The sequence below is a fragment of the Drosophila innubila genome (genome assembly GCF_004354385.1).
Source record: "Drosophila innubila isolate TH190305 chromosome 3R unlocalized genomic scaffold, UK_Dinn_1.0 2_E_3R, whole genome shotgun sequence".
Classification (NCBI taxonomy): Eukaryota; Metazoa; Arthropoda; class Insecta; order Diptera; family Drosophilidae; genus Drosophila; species Drosophila innubila.
In genome coordinates, this window is record NW_022995380.1 from 10,605,180 (window position 1) to 10,629,317 (window position 24,138).

General features: G+C 39.1%; 5 protein-coding genes across 5 annotated transcripts; 3 read left to right on the top strand and 2 right to left on the bottom strand.

Annotated features, from left to right (window-relative positions):
* Positions 1 to 448: 448 nt before the first annotated feature.
* Positions 449 to 1,118, top strand: LOC117791908 (coiled-coil domain-containing protein 12). The gene is made up of 2 exons (XM_034631841.1): positions 449 to 655; positions 719 to 1,118. Exons 1-2 carry the CDS (start codon positions 519 to 521, stop codon positions 1,071 to 1,073), a joined length of 492 nt encoding a protein of 163 aa, XP_034487732.1. The 5' UTR covers positions 449 to 518; the 3' UTR covers positions 1,074 to 1,118.
* On the bottom strand, positions 1,064 to 2,794 carry LOC117791907 (spindle assembly abnormal protein 6 homolog). Its single transcript, XM_034631840.1, has 4 exons — positions 2,592 to 2,794; positions 1,672 to 2,535; positions 1,283 to 1,616; positions 1,064 to 1,226 (listed from the first exon to the last, which is right to left on the bottom strand). Exons 1-4 carry the CDS (start codon positions 2,766 to 2,768, stop codon positions 1,150 to 1,152), a joined length of 1,452 nt encoding a protein of 483 aa, XP_034487731.1. The 5' UTR covers positions 2,769 to 2,794; the 3' UTR covers positions 1,064 to 1,149.
* A 233-nt stretch (positions 2,795 to 3,027) lies between these two features.
* LOC117791915 (heterogeneous nuclear ribonucleoprotein A1) lies at positions 3,028 to 4,964 on the top strand. Its single transcript, XM_034631851.1, has 5 exons — positions 3,028 to 3,323; positions 3,392 to 3,671; positions 3,732 to 4,230; positions 4,287 to 4,526; positions 4,587 to 4,964. The coding sequence occupies exons 1-5, from the start codon at positions 3,318 to 3,320 to the stop codon at positions 4,636 to 4,638; spliced, it is 1,077 nt and encodes a 358-aa protein (XP_034487742.1). The 5' UTR covers positions 3,028 to 3,317; the 3' UTR covers positions 4,639 to 4,964.
* Positions 4,965 to 5,452: 488 nt separating this feature from the next.
* Positions 5,453 to 7,856, top strand: LOC117790310 (prostatic acid phosphatase). Its single transcript, XM_034629719.1, has 7 exons — positions 5,453 to 5,592; positions 5,676 to 5,843; positions 5,909 to 6,007; positions 6,084 to 6,323; positions 6,389 to 6,838; positions 6,903 to 7,161; positions 7,307 to 7,856. The coding sequence occupies exons 2-7, from the start codon at positions 5,676 to 5,678 to the stop codon at positions 7,414 to 7,416; spliced, it is 1,326 nt and encodes a 441-aa protein (XP_034485610.1). The 5' UTR covers positions 5,453 to 5,592; the 3' UTR covers positions 7,417 to 7,856.
* On the bottom strand, positions 7,857 to 13,224 carry LOC117792581 (protein artichoke). Its single transcript, XM_034632778.1, has 7 exons — positions 13,171 to 13,224; positions 12,927 to 12,985; positions 12,602 to 12,761; positions 11,814 to 12,177; positions 11,473 to 11,762; positions 11,260 to 11,406; positions 7,857 to 11,206 (listed from the first exon to the last, which is right to left on the bottom strand). The coding sequence occupies exons 1-7, from the start codon at positions 13,222 to 13,224 to the stop codon at positions 8,102 to 8,104; spliced, it is 4,179 nt and encodes a 1,392-aa protein (XP_034488669.1). The 3' UTR covers positions 7,857 to 8,101.
* Positions 13,225 to 24,138: the final 10,914 nt, after the last annotated feature.

Genomic DNA, 24,138 nt, shown 5'->3' on the forward strand with positions numbered 1-24,138 from the left:
GTATTTATGTATCTAATTAAGTATTGTTCGTATATCGAGTGTTTGGCAATCGAATAGTTTTCGTAGTAAATAATCTAGTAATTTTCGAAAATATAATCAACTAAGTGCTCTTGCGATATTGATAAGACTCGACTTAAATTAAAAAACCACATTAAAACTAGATTTTGATCAAAAACATCGTTGTCATATTAAATCAATATTTTAAATATCTCAACAGTTCCGATATATTGTTTCTTCTGCTTAAAATGTTTATGGATAAGGGCTTAATGCTTTTCTAACTGAACCAAATTCAAACAAAACTCTATAAAAATCTTCAAAATTCTAGCTTTAAAATTTTAAAAATATCCAAAAAAAACATTATTGCAAAAAGGCACTAAAGTGAAAAGTGATCTAAATCACTTTTCAAAGCTGCCAGACTCTCAATTGAACTGTAAAATTGTTCATGCCAGGTGGCAACGACTTCTGTAATTTTTGTTTCCGAGCACAATTTTTATTTTGGTTTCTTCAATTCGTAATTAATGGCTAATAACGATAGCAATAACTTGGGAAAACTCACAGAAGAGTCTTTAAAGCGCAAAGAGCGATTGCAGAAGCTTCGCGAACAAGCACAGTCAAAAGCTGCTGGCGCCACAGAAGTTGCTGAAAAGTTGCCAAAGTGAGTGCGATAAACGCCATTGATTGTTTACATTTTTTCATATTAAACGTTTTATTTTTTCAGGCCAGTTTTTCGTAGTTATAGGCCGCAAAATGAAAATACAACTGGGGAAATTCGAGCACAGGAGCCCACAGGTAACATCGAGTCTGCCGTTCAGTCACAGCTCAGTTTGCTAGAGCAGCCAATGGTTATTGAAGAGATTGACATTACGAATTTGGCACCTCGTAAGCCCGACTGGGATTTAAAGCGCGACGTCAGTAAAAAGTTGGAACGTTTGGAGCGACGCACACAAAAAGCCATTGCAGAACTCATACGAGAGAGGCTGAAAATGAATCAATTCGAAGATATCAGCCAGGCTGTAAATGTCGGCACAGCGCACGTGCACAATGGCAAAAATGCGGACGATGATTATGAATAGACAACTAATTTTATTAAAAGCTATTAAAAAATAAATTAACTAACAAAAAAAAAATATATATGTAAGAATTTGCGGCCTATTTGCGATTGGATTTGCGACTCTGGTTTTCTTTGCCACTGGAAGTCGTTAAATGTTCCTTCAGCGTGACGATTTCTGAAATTATTCAGTATTTTACTTAGGAGTTCTTTTTGACACTAGTGTTCACTTACGATTTGTGTACTTCTGTTCCAGGCCATGTGCAAAGTGGCGCATTGACTGCAATTGCTGAGGGATTTCTTCGCGCAGCTGTTGAACTGTTTGACGCACATGCTCCAGTTCCTCTTCCCGCAGACACAACAGTTTATCCTTCTCTTGAATGGCTTTCTCCTGTTGCAACGCCACTTCAGTGCGCCAGGCAATGGTCTTTTTCTGGCTGAGCAGCTCCTGGCTTTGCTTCAGTATTATTTGATTCGCTTTGGAGATTTCGTTGGAGGCCATTTCCAGTGCTTGTCGTTTAGTGTGAAGGATTTTCTTTTCGGCTTCCAGCTCGGCAGCAATGTTTGCCTGTAAATTGAGAAAGGATAATTTTTGCTTTGATCCTATGTATAGTTGGTATTACCTTGTCTTTGTTGCCTTTCTGTATATGCTCTTGTAGCTCTGTTGTGTGTTGTTTCAAGTCTTCTATTTTGTACTCCAGCTTGCGCTCCTGTTTCTTTGCAGTCGTCAGTTCAGTGTGCAGCTTATCGTTCTGCTCCTTCAAAGTGGAAAGGCGCGACTTGTAGCAGGAGAGTTCCTCGCTTAAGGCTTGATTGCGTTTTTCAGTCTGTTCCTGGACTGTTTTTAGGTCAGTCTTATCCAACATCGCTCTGTCCAGCTGCGTCTGAAGTCCAGAAATTGTTCGACGGCTTCGCTCCAATTCATTGCTGCGCTGTTCGTTTAGTTTTTCCAACTTTTCCTGCATTTGCTGTAGCTCCATTGAATGCTTTTCCCCCAAGTGGCGTGTGTTCTCCACTAACGCCTCACGTAATTTGCTGTTGTCTGATCCCAATTGCTCAATATGTGATCTCTGCGAGTTTAATTCCATTTGCAGCTGCTGCGTGTTCTGCTCCAGCAAATAGGTTTTCTTATGCGCCGCATCTAGCATTGTATTAATGTAAAACAGCACTGTGTGCAGTGGAGCAGATCGGCAGGGAAGGCATAAATGCACAAGATTCTTAAATGCTCGAATTTCCACGAATTGCAGAAGATAATCGTGATTCGGATTCGGATTCTGATTCTCGCTGCCAGCAGTGGAATCTTTGATGGACAGGCACAGCTCGAGCTTGCCCGCTTGACAGTCCTTCAACATGCGCACCACATTTTCCATAAATCCCACAAAGGTCACGTTCAAGGATTGATCCTGTTTCAATTCGTGAAAGGACGCACTGTCTACGGTCGTTATATACATACGCCGCTGATCGCATTTCTCGGTTAATCGCAATTGCTGCAATGAAAATGAATTGTTTATAAATAATAAGAGCTCCGTTAGCTGTGACTTACAATTAGTTCCTTAAAATCAATTCTTTCGGCGTACAGTACACAAGCTTTTTTAGCGCGCATTGCATCTCTATCCCCACAGAAGGTAACCATCATTTCCACACTGGGCATTATGTGTACAACGTTCTTTGTGTGATCCATGCTAGCAAAATAAGTTTCTTCTCTGCTTGGCGCCCACATTGCTTAAAAACATTTATAAATAAATTCAAGCAATAAATAAATATATTCGATAAGTTTTCATCGTATTCGTATTCAATATCGATAATAAATTAATCGGCCCCTGGATTGTTTTTTAGATATTTTTGTGCATGTCAATTTCAGCTATTTTCGGATGCTTTCCAGCCAGAAACAGTCATTGTTTTCCTCTTAAAAGTTGGCAGCACTGAATTTGTCTCAAAAAGTTGGCAGCACTTTACGCGATACAGTTTATTAAAAAATTAACATGTTATAGATTCAAATATGTAGTTAATTTAATTTTGTTCTAAATTACGTGATAGCTAGACAATATATTTACCATAATATCAATGTAAAAAACTATTTTGTGTCGAATAAAATCGACAAAATCAATCAAAATGTTATTTATTTACAAAACTTTTTGAACGCTGTTAATTTACAGTTTGGCAAAATGTTAAGTTATTGCCTGGCTGGGCAATGAAGAAGAAGATAGCGCGAAAATAAATATAATAATAAAGAAAATATCGAAAATCCGTGCTAAATTAGGACTTTCCCATGTCTGTACGTAGACTGTTGATGGTTCTATCGAAGCATAGGCGAATGTTCACTGTGCTTCTGCTTCTTTTCAGACCGCCAAAGTCTTTGTGGGCAGCCTGCCGCCTGGTTGCAAGCCCGAGGAGCTTCGACACTTATTCACAAGTTATGGAGTAGTTGTCGAGTGCGACATTATGAATCGGTGCGGATTCGTTCACTTGGAGACCATTGAAATGGCTGAGGCAGCAATAGCTGCTCTCAACGGAATTGAATTCAAAGGACAGGCCATTGTTGTGGAACCAGGTCGGCCCAAAGACAGAAGAGGTGGAGGTGGAGGTGGTGGAGGGTCTGCCGGGAATCGAAGACCCATGCAAGGTAAAGTAATTAATTAATTGATTGAGACGATGCCAATGATAAAAAACAATTTTGTGATAGGTGGTCATGCAGGAGGCAACTTTAATCGTGGTGGTCACACGAGTGGAAATCATTTCAGAGGAGGTGGTGGCAACCGGACATCAATCTCAAATGACAGTCACTACGGACCCATGAGAAGCGAGGGGAGTTTCAGACAACAGCGCAATGCGCCATACAGCAAGGGACTCCCACAGCAAAACCAAAGCCAAAACTTTGACGGTCCTCCACAACCTTTTAAAAACAAATTCAACCAAGGCGGTGGTAATATGAGTCACAATGATTTGCACGCTGGTAGCATTGGTGCTGGTGCGAGTGGAAGCCAACGTGGACCAGTGTCATCAAATAATATTGGGCAAGACCGACGTGGGTTTGCTTTGCCCGCTGTGGACCATCAACAGCAGCAGCAAGTGTCGTTTGGTGCTAAGCAAGGACGCTTCAGGAACGGATCAATGGTGCCAAGTGTGAGCAACGCGGACAATGCAATTTTCCAACGTAATCGCAACAATCCCGGAATGAACAGGTATAATGCGAAACATCAGCTATCGACGTGATTACTTAATATGTTTATTTATATAGTGGTGAAGGTGGTCGCGGTAGTTTCAATGCGAATCGTGGCGGACTTGGAGGACGTGGCGGTTTCAGTTCCCGACGAGGTGGTGGCAACGTACAAAGCACTAGTATGTCACAAAATCATAGCGGTAGTTTCAACAAACACGGACCGACAAACGGTCAACATCACAATGCACCAAACTCATATCAATCGGAGTTCCCTCCACTTGGTAGTCATGGCGGCAATGCTCCTGGCAATAGAAATAGGTATGATTACCAATTAAATAAACATACACTGCATAATATAATACTTAATCTTTTAAATAGGTTTAATGGACCCAGACCGTCACCGAATATGGGTGGTAATAGAAGATTTTAAAGCGTTGTAAAGCCAATATATCATGGTTCACAGATGCAGATGTAATCAAAGATGATTGCTAACCTAATAGCCGAATTTCGTTTTCCAATAATTGCTTAATTTAAGGCATAGAGTTCGACACCAATCGCGATACCATTAAGTCCAACAATTAACAGTATATTTGTTAACTGAAATTAAGGATATATCAATATTTAAACATTTGTGCATTGTGCAAATAGAAATTTTAATTAGAAGAAAAGAAAAGATAAACGGACGTGCAGTACGGCTTGTTCTAATCAATGGCCAATGACTTATGTTATGAATAATACAAATATTTACTATATCAACAAAATTTTATATTTCGAAGAGTGCATTTAATTTTAAATTCGTCAGATGATACCGCCAAAATTAATATTTTGTGGTCACCCTCGTTATCGATAGTTTTGCTTGACTCTGAGCGATTCGATTTCACACTGGTTCCGGGTATATAAATGGCCGGGCGCACAATTCAAATGTGAATTTATTTTTAGTTCATAGCAATAATTTTGAAATTAATATAACAAAAATTTTTAAATCGAAATTAGATAAAAAATAATGGTGAACTTTTTATGAATTCCCAGCATTCGTTGAGCCTCAGGAAATGAAGTTGTGTTACAAGGATTTAGCTTAGTTAAATCCAAAAATTTTACAAAAATCTATAAAAAATTCTGCAAAAATTTTAAAATTCTAGCTTCAAAATTAAGAAAATGTAAAAATCGGTAGATTTATTCCGTGTACCCTTTTTTCAAAAACACCTTTTTTTTTGTGTAAGAAAATCGAACCAGATCGAAAATTTCTACTGGGTGGCAACTCTTGATTTTTTTTCTCTTAAAAGTTGGCAACAACAGTGAATAATGGAAATTGCTTAAATAAAAAGTTGTTTGTTTGCTTAAAAGATAGCTTGTGTGCGATAAGGTCTCCATTATTTTGTTGACGGTAAGCGTGTTCATACGACACATTACTACGTGCGAATTTGAATCAACAGAAGCTAATCATTATTTTTGTGTTCTTTGTTGAAGATGGAGTACTGGCAAAGAAGCTACTACGATTATGTTAAGGCATTCATATTTTTCTGCATACTTTGCATATCGTGTTTTGAATTGGGAAGTGGCTCTCTTTCACCCCCTGAGGAAATTGGAGAAGATGTCCAAGCCACGTTGCCAGGGGAACTGAAGTTTGCTCATGTGGTAAGTCAATATGTTCTTTGTTTTCTACCATATGGTGTTCTACCATGGTTAATACTTAAAAGTAGATTTTTCGGCATGGAGACCGTATGCCCCTTGATCCGTATCCGACAGATCCCTGGAATAATCGCAAATACTGGCCAGCAAACTGGGGTCAGCTAACAAATGTAAGTAATGATGTTAACATACGGGTTGGCGTGACTAAACACCATACAATTTCAATATCAATATCAAAATCAATAGCGTGGCAAACAACAACACTACGAGCTTGGCAAGTGGATGAGAAAACGGTACAGTTCGTTACTGAGCTCCAGATATGACAATGAGCAGATTTATGTGCAGTCCACAGACGTGGATCGCACACTGATGAGTGCCCAATCGCATTTAGCTGGATTGTTTGAGCCTATGGGTGACGACGTGTGGAATGATCAAATCAAATGGCAACCAATTCCAGTGCACACCGTTCCGGAGCACCTTGATGCGGTAACAAGAACTTGTAGATGCTTAAACTTTAAGAATAACTTGCAACTTTTTGTCTATGTACACAGATAATTGGAGCCAAGGCAGCCTGCCCAGCATTTGACTACTATTTGTCAAATTTACAAGAATCCTCGGAATTTAAGGCATTATTAGAACGCTTTAAAGATCTCTTTTCTTACTTAAGTCAAAATACTGGTCGGGTGATAAGCACATTTTTGGAGGCACAATATCTGAATAACACATTGTTCATTGAACAACAATATAACAAAACGCTGCCCGTGTGGACACAAAAGGTTTACGGAGGCGCTGACTTTACGTACGTGTCGAACTTTGCATTCGCCATCAATACATATACACGACAATTGGCGCGCTTGAAAACAGGCCCATTACTTAAAGATATACTCTCTCGAATCGACAAAAAATACAAAAAACAGCTGGATCCCGATCGTTCTCTGTTTATATATAGTGCCCATGATACAACAATTGCCAACTTGTTAAATACTCTCAAGTTGTTCGAGGTTTGTTTGAATAATTTGACGAGTTTTATGTTGATTCATCACATGATTTTCTGCATTTTAACAGCTGCACAGTCCGCCATACACAGCCTGCATAATGTTTGAGCTACGTGTGGACGATAAGAACACGCCATTGGTGTCCCTATTTTATAAGAACACCACAGCGGAACCTCTACCCATGGAAATACCCGGCTGTGGTATATCCTGTCCGTTGAATAAAATGTTTGACTTGTACAAGGATGTAATACCGGAGGATTGGGATGCCGAGTGCAAGAGATCGACTTTAACGATGACATATGAAGAAGCCAATTTGGGTGCGGCGACAGGCAAGTTATAATAGTTCGATTTGTTTTGTTTATGTGGTAACATAAATACATGTGCATGTCCATCAATATTTGTACTGTCTTTGCATGTCTTTTTTTGTTTTTGTCGTTAATAAATCAGATAAAAATCAATACTTTGTTCTTACAGGTATTCTTATATGCATCGTAGCTGTGCTTCTTTGCGTCAGCTATGGTCTGATGATCTACTATCGACGTCGCAATTATCGCATGCATACTTCATATGGTCAAATGGCATAGAATGGCGGGAATGTCGGGAATGTTGCGGAACTTGTTGTTAAAAGAAAAGACTTTGTTAAATCTCTGGATTTGATACCAAACTCAGCAAATGATGGAATCATTATTTTTGAAATTACATTTAATATCTCAAATTTGTTCGTTCCTTGTTGCCATACAACATGTTAAATATTAATTTATGGTGCGAGAATTGTTTATACAAGTTAATAAGATGTTTATATGCTCTTGTTACTATTTAGTTAAAGCGTGTGAAAAACAAAGACTGTGAATGGTTATCCTGAAGTATCTGAAACAAATTTCGAAACATATGTGTATCTTTTACAATATAAATATATATGTTTATCTGCATTTACGAGTAGAGACTTGTATGAAATCATCTTGATGTATAATAAAAAATAAAAGACACATATTTGTGAATTATATGAAATGAAAAATGCTCAAAATTGTACTCGTATTTATATTTATACTATAACTTGTTTATTACGCATACGCGACAATTCGACTTAAATATGTTAAGATACAAATACAGTTAGAATGTACTAAGTCTATATACAACATAAGCTGACAATATTTATGATATTTGTGTAGAACCTGTTTTAGGCAGCTTTGCTGCTGCTGTTTGACTGAGATAGAGATGGAGAATGTGAGGAGAATGATAGCTTAAGATTTGACTATCCATATGTCTTGTCTATCTATATGCCTTATCGTCTGAATAAATGATGTACGGCTGATGCTGCTGTTGCGTCAAACTCTCGCCACCATCAGCACTCGCTGCCGCACCAGCTCCAGCTCCACTGAAGTAAGACATCCGTGACATGGTCGAGTAGGCAGCCACAGCAGCTGCCTGTTGGGCGGCTGCCGCCTGTTGGACAGCCTGTTGCTGACGCTGCGTCAGATTCTGTGTCGACTGATGATGTATGGAGGCCGCCTTATGTGGCAGTGTGGCATAATTCGCCTGATACGGTGGCACAGCATAGAGGGCAGCCGTGGGCGCTCCAGCTCCATTCTTGTAATTGTAGGCGGCATTGTGGGCGCCCATCTGCATGGAGGGCATGCCCATCATGGCAGCACTCTGCTGATACTCTGCATTACTCATGCGCAGGCGAATGATACAAATGATGATAATGAGTATGGCTATAAAGGCCACTACACCACCGACAATGCCTATAATCAGGGTGTCATCGTTGCCAATTATGGGCGCCTGGGCCTTCATCAGCGGCGCCTTCGTCTTAATCTTCATTATCGTCGGCTGTGTGGGCTCCAGACTCCAGATAATCAGCGGCTCCTCGGTGGTGGGATTGCTGCTGGTTCGTGTCACCAGCTGGCTGGAACTCTTCTGCAGCTGTGGTGTCGTCGGTCGACCTGTGGATGATGTCATGCGTCGGGCGTCGCAGGTCAGCTCATCGTCGCCCACCTCGATGAGTTTGCGACCGGCCATGTAGGGTGGCTCCTGGCATGTTAGGTCGGGCATACCCGAGTTAGGTAGCCAACGGCGCAGAGCACGTGCATCACAATTGCAATTAATCGGATTACTCTCCAATCCTTGCAGCTGCAGACTGGCCCGACGATCCTCCAGAGCATTTAAGAATTGCGGCACCAGCGAACTTATCTTGGAGCCCTCCACGTTCAGTGTGAGATGCGAGGATCGGGGCACTGGGAACAGCAGAGCTGGCGGCAAGGCATTCAGTGAGGTATTCTGTAGCTTAATGGTCAGCTCGTTGCTCTTGAGTCCGGCCAATGTGCCCGAAGATATGGACTTCAGACGATCTCCACGTATGCCAATGGAGCTGAGACGAGGATGCTTCAGTGGCTGGATTTGTTCACTGCCAATTGTCGCATCCTTCACCTCAATGTCCAGCATTTCCAGACCAGGCAGCAGCTCCATAATTCCCTGCAGATCCAAATAACCCAACAGTGGCAGATCGTAAGCCTCCAAGGTGGCAAGATTGGGTAATGGCCTAAAGGCATTCTTCTCGATGCGGCTGCAGAGTTTCAAGTGGTTCAAGCGGAGCGTGCGCAGCATCTCCAGTTGGGCAAAGTTCGACTGGGAGATGAGCTCAAAGCTGTTGTTGGATACGTCCAGCTCTTGGAGCACCTGCAACTGTGGCCAGGCCAGGGAAAGATCGCCCAGGGATTGAAGCTCATTGCTGGAGACATCGAGGGTTTCCAGCAACGTGACCCGTTGGAACACCTCCGATTTGATATTACGCAACTTGTTGTTCGACAAATTCAGATACTGCAGGAACGGAGTTTCCAGCAGTTTTAATTCCTCGATGCCCGTGCCCGCCAGATTCACTTCCCTCACGGTCTTGGGTTCGTTGAGGACATTGTGGACAGCCTGTGGAGTGAGTGGATTGAAGGACAGATCTATGCTCTTGATGTTCATCATGATGCTGTCATCCCTAGGCAAGTCTCTGATCCGGTTATGACTGAGATCCACCGAGGACACAAAGAAGTGACGAAGCTGTAAGGCGTTAAGAGGAGCAAACTCGAAATGATTGTGGGCCAGATTAATGCTCTCCAGCATGTGGAGCTTGGAGTGCTCAAAGACGCCGTCGGATAGCTCGGAGAGGCGATTGTGCTCGAGATTCAGTTGCTCCAGCCGTACAAGGCCTTCGAAGGTGCGCTCGCCAATGCGATCGAGATTATTGTTGGACAGATCGAGGATCTGCAGTTGCGTCGAGTTGTGGAAGGCCATTTCACTGACCATGTCCAGCTGATTCTCGGCCAGGAGCAGCACCCTCAGGCGCGGCAGGCGGGCAAAGTCGAGCTCCTCGATGGTCTTCAGTTGATTGTGGGACAGATCAATGTGTTGCAGATATTGCAGCGTTGTGATCAGCTCGGCGGGAAAGAACGAGAACTTGTTGTGGGCAGCTCGAATCTCGCGCAGACGTGGATGAATACGGAAGGAGGATGGGAACAGATAGCTCAGTTGATTATGCGATATGTCCAGCTCCTCAATGCCTGTGCCCGTGTTGAAGAACTCTCCCTTAAAGGCCGACAATTGGTTGCCATGCAGATCCAATCTCTTCAGCTGCATCACATTGACAAAGGCTCCAGCTCGAATGGAATTGATGCGATTATTGGACAGATCAATGGAGCTAATGTTCCACAGGTTCAAGAAGCTGCCATCCTGCAACTCCTGCAGTTGATTGCCACTCAAGTAAATGTGCTTCAGATCCTGCAATCCAGCCAACAGATCTCCGCTCAGCTGTCGAATGCTGCAGTGACTCAGATCGATGATCTGAAGTCGAGTCAGCGGCTTGAAAATCACCGGAGTCAGAGGTGCCAAGTGGTTGCCACTCAAATTCAACGATTGCAAATTCTCCAGTTCACTGAAAATGGTCGGAGAAATCTCGCCAAGATTGTTGTTGCTAAGATCAAGACTACGTAGCTCTGGCAGCACCAAAGGCATACCGCCTAATCCTGTTAGTCTATTCTGTGACAGCTTCAACTGCATCAACGTGCTCTCCAATCCCGCAAAGGTGTCCGCATTGATCATGGCCAACGAGTTGCCGGCCAGGTCGAGAGTGTGCAGGCTGCTGAACATTTGGAAGCTGCCAGGAGGCAACTCACGGATGACATTGCGGGACAGGGATAGTGTGGTAATGTCGCTCGCCTGCAGGGATCCCAGAATTTCGGACGAGAGCGCTGCAACACGATTAAAGTCCATTTGTAACGAGGAGAGCTGTGGAAGACGACCCAGAGCACTGCCAGGAATCAGTAAAATGTTATTATCCTTGATGATTAGAGTTTGCAGACTCTCCAGACCCTCCAAGGCGTCGTCTTCGATCTGCAAGAGATTGGCTATACATATTTGTCTATTTCAAAATTAAGTATACGCACTGTACGCAGCGAATTTAAGCTGAGATCGAGATACTTGAGTGCAGCCTGATCACGGAATGTGCCCGGCGGAATGCTGGTAATGCTGTTGCGGCTAAGATCCATGCTCTCCAGCGACTTGACCACTTGCATGTGAGTGTGGTCTAATTGCTGAAATAATACACAGATTAAATATTCATTTTATACAAGAAAATAATTGAGTTCACAGAAACTCACTTGTAGCATGTTGGATGACAAATTCAGGGATTTAAGTCCAAGAATGGGCACAAGAGCCACCGTTGGAAACTGTCCAAAGAAGTTCTCAGAGAGATCCAACTTTTGCAGCATTGGCAGCTGCTCAAAAACATCGCTATTCAGATTGGATATGCGATTGCCGGCCAGCTTAATTTCCCGTATTTTTCGCAGTCCATGAAAAGCCTGACTATCAATGCTGCGCAATGTATTATAACGCAGATCTATAATCTCCAGCTGTGACTGGGCACTAAAGGATTCCCGATGGAGCGTAGCTAAGATAACATGGATTAGTTAATGAACCACATTAAATGATCTTACTTTACCTATATGATTCTGACGTAGTGATAGATGCCTCAGGGCAGTTGGACCATTTAGAGAATTGACTGGCACCGCTGTCAGACTATTGCGATCCATGTAGAACTCCTTGAGATCAACGCATCCCTTGAGCACTCCCTCCTCAATTAACTTGATCTTGTTGCCCGACAAATCAAGCAGTCGCAGATTCTTCAAACTATGTAATTCGGCAGTTGAGAAGATGGGATTGAGATTATCTCCCAGTAAATTATTGGCCAGTCGCAGCTCGTTCAGTGAATCCTTTAAGCCAACAAATGCTTTTTCGGGTATGCGTCGTATGAGATTGTTGGACAAATCCAGCTCCTCAATGGGCAACTTTAGCTGTCCAAATGTCTGCAGATAATTAATTGACAGGTTATAAATCAGGTTGTGTATATAAAGATCTCAAAATTATCAAATCAAAAAGTAAAAAACGAATGAATAAAAACAACTGAAATACCCATTTTTAATAAAGGTAAACATTAAATAATGCATTTTATTTCCTGATAGAAATTAAAAAATATTAAAATATGTGTAAATATTCAACAAATCTTACTCTTATTTTTTAAATAAAAATTAATATACACATCAATACCATTTTTTAAATATACCCTATAATATATTTAAATTAAGGCAATAGTCAGAAAAATCAATTTTTGGATATAATAATGGATTAACCTACTTATACTCATATAGTCGTATATTGTTTCACAAAATCTTGCAAAAAGGCATTTCAATTAATTCCACTTGCTTATAGTTCGTAGACCCCTCTGCTTACCTGGGCGGGCAATGTTTGTTGGCCGCTGTAACGTTGCGTATACGCCACGATGGGCGCGCCATAAGGCAGCTGCGGTGCATCGCCATGAAAGACAACGCGATCGCAGTCCATGGCCACAGCTCCAAGTTGTCCGGTTGCCGCAAAAGGCACCACATTGCATCTGTAATTGTCGCCAATCGCAGTGATTACTTACAAACTCAAAGCCACTTCACAAATTGCATGCAATTTGTGCAGATATTAAAATCATCGACAAGCGGAAATGCAGCTGTCTGTCAATCTGTCTTGACTGTCGGTCTGTCTGTCTGTCTGTCAGATATTTACTCACCTGCATGGCAAACGTAATGCAGTACTCAGCTCCGGACATGGTCGCCAGGCTTCACTGTGCTGGGTCAAATAGCAGAGACAACAAAATAACAACAACATGAGTTGTCGTTGTCGCTGCGTTTTCCACATTTCCATTTTCGTTGCGCTGCAATTAAAATTAAAGATTGATTTCTATTAGTAATGCCAATTGGCAACAACCTAAAACTTGTTTCAAATTCCGCACTTATTGAACGTTAAGCATTCACTCTCTCAGGCTCAAACTCAACTGCCACGCTATTGTCGAACTCGTATTTGGTCATTTCCTCTTTTAACGTTATTCTGTTTCTGTTTCTGATTCTGTTGGAACATTTCATTTGCATACCGCTGGCGCGTTTTCGGTCGAAACCACATATTTGTCTTAGCATTGATAGTTTTTTCTCTTTTTTTTTGTTGACAATCGCCCGAAATCAAGAGAACGCCATAAACAACAAAGTCAATAAAAAGCTAAGCTAAGCTACCTATAAATTTAACTTAGAATGGGGAATGATGATTACCTCCAACAGCTGGCAACTAATCTAAACATTCTTCCCTTCAAATTCTCTTAGACACTTATGATCATTAAAATAGGTGAGACATTCTATTGTTATTATAATTAAATAATTAAAGTTATAATCTAGCTATGCTTTCTTATTTATTTCTGCCTAACTTATTTATTTTGTAAAGCAATCCTTCTATAAATATTTTGTGTTTTTAATTATTTGTTGAGAAATATTTCTTTAAGCCATAAAACAACTGTTTTAATGAGAAAGCAATTACAATAATAACAAAGAAAGATTGTTATTAAGTCTGGTTTATGCAGTCATGATTAAATAGTCGTAGTTTGGTATAAATTTCTGTATGCGTAAATTGTCAATCAAGTCTATGAAATCATACAACTAAATAAAAAATTAACATTTGAAGACTTCTCTTCCAATCCAGACTCAAATTAGTGGTATATATTTTAAACATAGGTACTGCACGGAAAATATTTATTATTACGACATTTAAAAAGCAATATTCAAATTTAAATATTTTTTAATTTGAAAATCAGCAATGTTAATGACTAATAAAATAATATTGATATTAAATCACACAAAATTGGCAATTACTAATTTTAATTAGTTGGCATACAACTTTTATTAACAGCTGTAGTAAAATTGACTATGCCACAATTTTAAAGCCAACAAATGTGTGAAAAAAGAAAGATACTAGCGAAAAAAAAATTCAAGATACGTAATATTTCACTATAGAACTTTAATTATAGCGTTAATTGTAGCGGTTATTGGAGCGCAGGCGCTGCCCACTCGTATACATGTGTGTAAGGTCACATTCACACACAAAAGTGTACATATACATGTGTACAGGTGTGTATTTCATATTCTTGATTATTTCTCTCGAGGCGTTTGCAGTACCGTTGGAATGGATTGGGATTGTTGCTTTGCGCGCCGACACCAAAAACAAAAAAAAACTTGAAGCGTACATGCACAGGTGTGAATGTGTTTGTGAGTGTGTGCACATACATACAAGCATATGTAACTGTTTGTTATTGCTATTAGCTCTACGGTCCATAGACATGCAAAACGTTATTTGGTCAGTTTTCGAAATATACGAGTGATGGGCAAGACATCTCGGTAAATAGGTAAATCGTATGTGTATGCAAATACACCTATGTATGTGCACATATCTATGTAAATTTATATTGGCCATAAAACAGCCACACAGCTTGGATTTCAAAATCTCAATATCTCAAAATCTCTCACATTGAAAAATGCGATTTGTTTGATTCGATTTCATTGGATTCGATTCGAGTCAATTTAGAAAATCTCGTCCAAGACGAGACCCCAAAGCGGCTACAGCTTCAAGGTCTCCATTGCTACATGATTCGCTCTGCGACTGCGTCCACTTCTTGTTTTACACTTACTCACACACAGCTACAGTGAGACAAGAGAGTGTTTGTACAAAATAAAATTCACATATTTATTTTCTTATTTTTTAAAATTGTCAAACTCAATTTTAATTTTAATTTGTTATAAAAACCGTTGCCAACATTGATAAAATTTGTATACAAATTAAAACAATATATGTATGTTTTTGTCAAGAGAAAATGTTTAAATTTCGGATTTTGTCAAAATACTTTCTTAGCTAACTTTTTATACACATACATATATTCACACACACCTGCATGCAGGGCGATTAAAAACATGGACTTTTTGATGGGAAATATGTTAATCACAAGCTGCGGTTTAAAGACAATTTGTTGTAGTCGTCGTTGTTGTTGCTGGCAGTTATTGTTGCTTTTAGCTGTTGTTGTTTTTTGTAACCAGTTTCTTTTCTGATTTATATTTTTGGCTTACTTCTTTTGGGATCTGCGGCTTGTGAAATTGCAATTCACAAGTTTGTTGTGTTGTTATTTGCTGTTGTTGTTGTTGTTGCTTGGGAAATTGTTTACTTTTGTTATTGTTGTTGTTGCATCTGCTTTCGTTACTGCTTTCGTTACTGTTGTTATTTGTTATGTATTATTTCGCGGCTTGTTTACGTTTGTTTTGTTATACACAAAAAGAAAGCGCAAAACGGCTAAAAGAATATTTTTCCCATGGAAAAGCGCACACACAATGTAGGAAAAATAGCTAATACACAGTTCACACATACACGCGCACACATATATGGTTGTTTGTGTGTGTGTGTACATTTACTCATACAAGTGCAGTAAAAATGCAGACAAACAAGTAAACTTTGCGCTGCCCGTTGCCAACGTTGCGGGGAACGGGAATCGAGTCGGGAGCTGTTGTTGTTGTTGCTGTTGATGGCGGTGGTTGTTGGGGTTGTGGTTGTGGTGGTGATGGTAGCGGTGCTGCTGCCGCTGGAGCAATTATTAAGCTGCACACACAGCTACAACAAGTACAATAACAACTACAACTGACTGCGCATGCGCAGCGTCGTTTTGTTGTTGTCGCGTCCCGGTTTTGGTTTCGGTATCTGCCTTTGGCTTCAAAACAAAACTGCAATAAGCTACAACTTGGCTAAGACTTGTCGGCTTCTCTGTCTTCTGCTCCACTTGAGCGTCGCGCAGCAACTGGCGCTGCCCATGGCCAGCTTCTGCCTGTTTGAGCTCAGCTCTCTCGGCGCCAGCCAAAACGGGTTTTTCTTTCTTCGCTATGCGTACTAAAAGCCAGGTACTAAAAATTCCAAGATGCTGATCGGGGAGAGAGAGAGGTCTATGTCTTTTGCTCTCTTTCTCTAGCTCGGCCGTGTGCACTGTGAATGAGTTGATATTGTGCGTCTCGATCTTGGTTTTCGTTTTTATACACTTGCAGAGGGTATTTAAATTATGTCTAGAAATGTGTAACGCATTCATGAAATAGATATTCTTTAATATTCTTTAGAAAAATATGTTTTATATAAAACAAAATAAAATAAATAACTACTAAATAAATAAGCCTATACTTTGCCTAGCTTTGTTGTTTTTTGAGATATCTCAACCAGTCTTTCAAACTGTTTGTTAAATATTAACCTGGACAACATAGTAGTATTCTCGTTATTATAATCGGACTAATTTTTTTTATATGTTTCTCATAGAAACGATCGGATCAAACTTAAGTTTTAGTTCTTTGTTGTTCTTTCAAGAATCCCCAACCATTATCACAGATTGTGTGTTTGGTAAACAAATATTTCTAAAATTGAACAACTATAGCAAACAGCTGTCGTAGAAACGAGGGTATTAAATCTTCGGCGTGCCTAAGATAACCTTTCTTTCTTGTTTTTTTTTTTAAAATATTTTTTTTGGGGGCTGGGTAAAAGTTTTCGCCTCGCTCGTTCTTTGGCATGCCGCAGAAAGTGTGTTTCTTTGTTGTTTTGTTGCCCTTGCCTCGCTTTTAAGAGTATCTACCTGTTTTGTTTGCATCGCTGATTGGCAAGTGCGCCAATTTACGCTAATGGGGTTAAGTCTTCAATAATGCGCAAAGAAGTGACAAAAGACTGTGTGCTATTGATGCCAAGTTACTTTCCACAGCCATAAATTGTTTGCTGTGGCAACTAATTACACTGACGAGAAGGCAGTCGCATCTACCACGATGATCGGCACTTGTGTGTGTGTGTGTGTGTGTGTGTGTCTTGAGAGGTTGTTAACACCTGACAAACAGGCAACAGCGCAACCCCGCCCCCTCTTTTTATACAATATATACAATATATATAAAATCAAGATGTTTAGGCATGCATGTTAACATCTTCGCGACCGCAAAATTTCTTTTGCTCAAAAATACTTTCCATTTTCATGATCAAATGCTCCACAAATGGCAGCACACATAACAAAATAATAATAATGCGAATAGTAACAGCAACTTGCCGCAAATAACGTGCCACATGCCGTGCTTAACCATATAAATCAAATCATTCAACTGATGAATTATTTTCGTATCTAAAGCTCAACACTTGACTGGCTTTTCCATTAGAGCAGCGTCGCGACGTGCCTCCTCTTCAAATGTCTACAAATTTCTAAAACAACAATGGACACACACCACCACCCCCACCCCCACAATTTCATCCCATGGCAGGCACAACCCACCTATTCAAGCAAAAAACCAGCCCAATTGATTGCTTCCATTTGCATATAGAAAATGGTCTATGCGCAGACAGGTTGACCATTGAGCCAAGGTTATTGGTCTGCATTTTGGAACGATAATGAGGGAAGGGATGGTAGTTGACTTTTTGATAGATTGCGATCAGTTCGTCAACAGACGGACTGCTTGAATACTATCGATTTCAAATTTCAAACGATAAATATTCATGTGATGCCTATAAGAAAAATCTCCTGCTCTATAAAATACAAAATTGGCTTCGAGAAGTCGAAATTGTAAAACTGTAATTGAATAGTTATTTAAGAGCCAAAAAGTAGGGACTGTTTTATATTATTAATTGATAAAAATCATTCACTTATAGTATAGTAAGCGATAAAGGTTATTCTATGAATTTTCACCATGAGTTAAAAACTTACGATTGTTATTAATTTCCGAACAAAATAATTATTGAGTTAGGCTCACAGATTAATCATAAGCTTTGACACATGACAGACCCGATCAATAAACGAGTCAACATAGGCATGTCTTTCTGTTCGAATGGATGAACACCTACATCTCAGAGACTTTAAGAGCTAGATACACTAAACTAAGCATTTAGATTTCTACATATCCCAAGCAGATCATTTTTGTTTTGGTTTTTTGTCACGTGTAACGTTCTGGATTAATTTGCAGCATTGAATGCTGATTCAGTCCCTTTTAATAAAAACAGGAGATATCATATCTTGTCCGTTATGCTCCTCATGTCAGCAGTCAAATTTAATGTCTACCGCAGTTTATCATAAATTCCAATTAAATGATGCACAAGCATTTGTGCTATAAAGTGTAGGCATTTAAAATAATTTTAATCTGTCAGTTGCGAGTTTAGACTCATTCCCACCTGAAGGGTCAACATATCCTCTAGGGTTTTTGGGGCTGTCTGTCCCAGCTAGGTATCAGATATTTTGTTATTGTTGTTGTTTTAGAGAAAGTTTCAAGTTGAATTCGAGAGTACAACACGTTTAGCTAGACGACATGAAAATTGCTTGTCAGCGGTTTGCATATACTTTTCAGTTCCAATAAAGATTAATGTCTTTGCACACAGCACATAAATTATTATTTAGAGCCGTGGCACACACACACACGCGCACACACAAACAAACATATAGACATGACGAGGGAAGGGGATTGGGAGAAGTAGAAATGTGTGCTTTATTGGCAAAGCCAAACCTAATCAATTATACAAACGCTTTGGCTGCGTCAAAATGGAATGGTTTGTCAACATAATAAGACGGCGTCGCATTGTCCTTGTTCCCCAGTTTCCCCAGTTCTCAGGTCTTCAGTTCCCCAGTTGGCGTTTCATTTTATTAGTCGACGCACGTTAATAATGCGCAAAGACGTAAACAGCAGGGGTCTATCCCTCCCCTATCTACCCTAGACCTGAGCCTATCCACTTGAAGGCAGTTCCTGGCACAGCTCGTACATCAAATTGTGATGCGTATGGAAGTGGAATTGAGACAATTGGACAAGAACTGTGAGTGGGTCGGCCTTTTTCCGGATTTCTATTCTGATAAATTATTTAAACTACAACATGTAGCATTTGTTTGGTCAGACATCCTACACAGGACTTTTCTTATCCCACAAAACGGTTCATATTATTGTACATCAAATTAGTCGTCAAGTGACAGCAAACACAAACAGAAGGATGAATATTGATTGAATTGTATTGATGTAGGCATAACCTTGTAGAAACATTTGTCAGAAATTGATATCTTGGATAAACAGTTTACGAGTATAGCTCGATATTTGTCCTATATTCATAACATTATGGGTGCAAATTAAATTTACTCAAGTATTCTATATTTATTTTCATAAATGTATCTCTTTGCCTTTTGTATTATTACATTTGCAATTTGCATTTGGAATTCAATTTTAGCCAAGTACCCAGACGAGTATATGAATATATTTGAATTTCTAGACTGAATACACTTTACATATTTTTTTTGTGTTTTTTTTTTTTTGGTTACCTGCCACAATTAATGGTTGTCTATATACATACATACTTATATTTATTTTTTTGTGGGTCTTGCGTTGAGTGGATCTATTTTTGGCTTTTGGATTATGGCCGTTGGCCAAATGGCAGGCAGCTACCAATCAGCGTTATGGCCAAGTTGTTGCAAACAAACTTTTGTAGTCAAAAGCAAAGCATTTGCAAATTGTTGTTATGCGAGAATTTATGCCATTCCAAGGGAGTGGAAGCAGAGTGGAAATGAGAATGAGCAGAGGATGAAGCACCTTTGAAATGTTAAAATCAAAGCATACACCTCAGCGCACTCACATCCTGCATACTCTACACCACTTTCTGTGCTCGTGTGTGTGTGTTAACCGTTGTAAACGAGCTGTTGGCCAATCAAGTGTGTTAATTGCACCATAATTGGTCAGGCAGCTATCAATAAATCAACAACAACAACATACAGGAAACAATCATGTTCGTAGGAACAACGGAAAGTGCAGAAATGCGTAATTAATGCAGCTGCCTTATTGTCAGCAGCACACTCTTACAATCCCAAACACACACACACACATAGTCGCACACACACATGCAGAAATACTCACAGATGTGTGTGTGTGTGTTTGTGTGTATTTGTGTCAGTCTTTATAGAAAAATGTGCAAAAATTTGTATGAAAAGGCAATTAAAAGTGCACAAAAATGTTCACCAACAATTTACTGCCATTGCACGACTGAAAAATACCCTGTGAGCTTAGATCAGAGTATCAACTTTGTATAAATAAATTTCTTTTATATCAAAAAATTTGATCTGTTTTTAGTATTTTAATAAGCCACATATTATTTTAATCTGGCAAAATAACCGCGTATATAAAATAGAATTGCGGTTAAAAAAAAATTATAATCATAGAAAGCCGAAGAATTAGTATTCTTTCAGAAACATGAATTTTTAACGCTTATCAAAAGAGGTTATCAAAAAGTGCAGCTTTTGGATTGCTATATTGTTTTATTAATATTTAATAAATCACTAACTATAATGTATAAAATTTAATGGGCAAGTACCTTGACAGCAAGTACAATCAGAAAGTTCAGCTACCCGTTGCTAGTGTAGAAAGAAAATAAATAAAGAATTATAAATAAATATGTGTGAAAAAGGAAAAATGCGTGGGTAACCTTTTTGGTTGATTTCGGGTTTGTTAATTCACCTGCTTCAAACTCTGCTTTTGCCAATAAATGACTAAAGGTTGAGCTTAAAGCCTGAAAGTCGCTGGAACAAAAACAAATCAAAGGCGTGGCAGAGGGACAGAGGGACAGAGGGAGAGAGGGGTGTTCTGCAACAGTTAATTAAAACTTTTTCGCGTTGCAGAACATCCAAGCAAAACCGCAAACAAAGACGAAATTAGAGCGAAGTGGGAACAACCACATCAGCTTCCACCTCTGGCTGCTCCGACGCCCCCTGCTCCGCTCCGCTCCGCTCCTCTCTCATCCATGAACGTCTCTTGCCACGCTTGAGTTGAATGATTTGATTTGGCCGCTCCGTTGTGTGCTCTGTTGAATGTGAAAAACTTTTCGCACGCGCATTTGATTTAACTTTAATGCAATTAAATCGTTTAATTTCAAAGAAACATAACAACTTTGAAGTGAGCTTTGACTCGGAACATCTAGCATTTTTGGCTAAATATTTTGCTATTTCATTTCACAATAGACTGGTAAAGCGTTGCCTGAAGGCGCCGCCATTAGATTGGGTTACAGTGGAAGGATATTTAGTCGTATATGGAACACTGGATATTCAATATCCATCAAACACTTTTTGTCATTCAGAAATCTAAGCCAAGCATAAAGAATCTAACGAAGACGTAGTCAAGACCACAGAAATTTGAATGTGTGTGTGTGTGTGTGTGTGTTTTGCGCACACATATATATGTATTTAGATGAGGTGTTCAACTTTGACTTACATTTGCATATTTTATGGCAAACAAATATTTTCTTACATTTTTTCCTCGCATATTTAAAAACATGGAAAGTAAACAAACATTTTGAAAAAGGCTACAAGCTTGCCAAATGTACACACACACACACACGCACACACTTAGGCATTGACACTTTTGATGATGCCTTCTTCCTGTCCTGTTGTATAAAAATGTCAAGTAGGCAAAATCATCGTCTCCAGGATTTTGTTTGTTGTGTCCTTGCAACGAGGTGTGAAATTGAAAGTCAGATCCTTGTTGCATGCATAAATACGTATTAAGAGATTTTTGCCTTGGCAAGGATACAATGTTCAGCTTTAAATGAATCGCAATGGCTTTAAATAGTAGTCCAGCAGGGCGTATACATAATATATACAGATGTCAATCTCCATAGATAATCTACTTTATCTACTTGCCAATATCTCAAATCAGATTGTTTCAGGCATTAAGCGCATATGCTAACTAACAAATCATAATTTTAAGCCTATTGATTAATGTTCGTAGGCAGGGCAGAAATTCCAAACATTTATTCACAGGTAAACAAACGGAAAGTATCTTAAAGTATTCATTGTTATTCACATTATGTGTGAGGGTGTCAGCTGCACACAATTTATGCTGATGTCGTTATGGCTGCATAATTTATTAAGCCATTTCTGCTTTGCAGTCGCATAATTGAATAATATTGATACATAAATTACACTCGGAAGTCGGATGCGACTCTGTGACTACTTAATGTTACTCATATTGTTGCATTTATACAATGGGTATTGTAATTATGTCACGGAGAGTAAAAGAGATGTGTAATTTACTTTACTTTCGACTGCATTTTGATTAAGAAAGGTTATTTAACCTTCGATTTATGTTTTGTCTTCATTAGCGGAAATTGCTCACTGACTTGTGAAATTTTAGAGCTTCTTGATAACTGGTAAAATTAAATTAAGTAAAGGTTAAGTCTGCTTAAATTATGCCACACTTCCTTTCTCTCTGTCTCTTTCTCTATGCGTCTCTCTTTTGTGAGTGTCAAACCAATTTCCAATAAAGTGCTGCTGACGTTGCTTAAAATGGCGCCCAAATCCCGAATGGCTTACGGCCGTTTTAAGTCGACGGCCTGAAAGTATGCAGCAAGTTTTTTCGCAATGGCATTCACTTTAAATAGCAGCGCAAGCATCCACACAGACAAACCCACAGACTCTTCAGCCCGCAGAAATGATGTGTGAAAACGTGTCGCACGAATGCCATCGAAATTAACTTGTTGGTGACATTGCGACAGTCTGACAGAAGCGCTGATAAGGAAGACAACAATTTTACAACATTCCCGCTCTGCACGACACATTCCTGAACGTTGGCAACATTCAGGTGACTAAACCCACATCCGACTCTGGTAGGAATTCTTTAAGTAACTCATCGAAATTGTAAAGATTACGTTTAAACGAAATTGTTTTCATTTAAGCCTAAAACTGTGCTATGGAAAATTAACTGAAGTTGATTTAACAACAAAATTCTTGTGTATAAAAAAGGTAGCAGGACTTTTTATCCTTTGTATATATTTTATTATAGCTTGAGGTTTGGTCCTATTATTAATTACTATACTTGTGTTGTTATGTTAATATATTTGGTATTGTATGGATTCAACGCTTAAAGCTAAAAAAAAAATAAAAAAAATATTTTATTATTATTAATAAAAAACTATATAAAAGTTATTAGTTGTAGCATAAATAAGGAATATTTTTGAATTTTTGAATAGATGCAGAAATGCAGATTTGATAAAGGATTCCAGAAATCTCTAGCACTTTTATTCAATTTTAAGATATTTTAATTGAACTTAAACAATATTTAATTTTGTTAAATTAATTTTTTAGACATTTTAAAGCAATTGTTTCTTTTTTTCAGAAACACACCTGATAAAAGTTATATACAGGTGTGTTCCAGAAATCTCTAGAGATTTTGATGGGAAATGTTTTTGAAAACAACCACTCGAAATGTTGGTGTTCCTAAAATGTCAGAGATTTAATATTTTCGAGCATATTTTTTTTGCATTTTTATTAAATTGAAAGATATTTTAATTCAATTTAATAAATATTTAATTTTGTCAAATCTCTACAAAAATATTTCGACATTTAAAAGCAATGGTTTCTTTTTTTCAGGAACAACAACAATTGCTTTTGAGTTGCTTTAGCTGTTACAAATTTGTAGAATCATCTGATCTACTCGTATCCCATGACATGTACAAATCTGAATGTGGCGCTGACAGCTTGAGCAAACAATTGTAATTGGGGTAAACTTTTCGGGTGTCACTTAAATACAGCACAACGATTCCATGTTAAGTTTACAAACATGCCGTACGATGATGAACGAGTTTGCTGCTTGGCAGCCCGGAAAAGTGGGCGGCGTCTAGGCGCCCAGCCATTTGTTCAACGAATTGCGACCAAAATTAATAAACATAATCAGTGTCTGCTGCAGAGAAACGCCTTCCAACACTCTTGCATCTGCATAAATACCGAGAGTACTCTTTGCCCAGATATCCAGAAGAAAATACATTAGCTAAAGTATAAAATGAACTTAGTAAGAGGTTCTTCTACTGGCAGTATATATCTTATATCTGGAGCATATTGTGTTTTTTCTGGGCGCAACTGTGCGTCAGCTCATTTGCATACGATTGCGTTAAAAAGG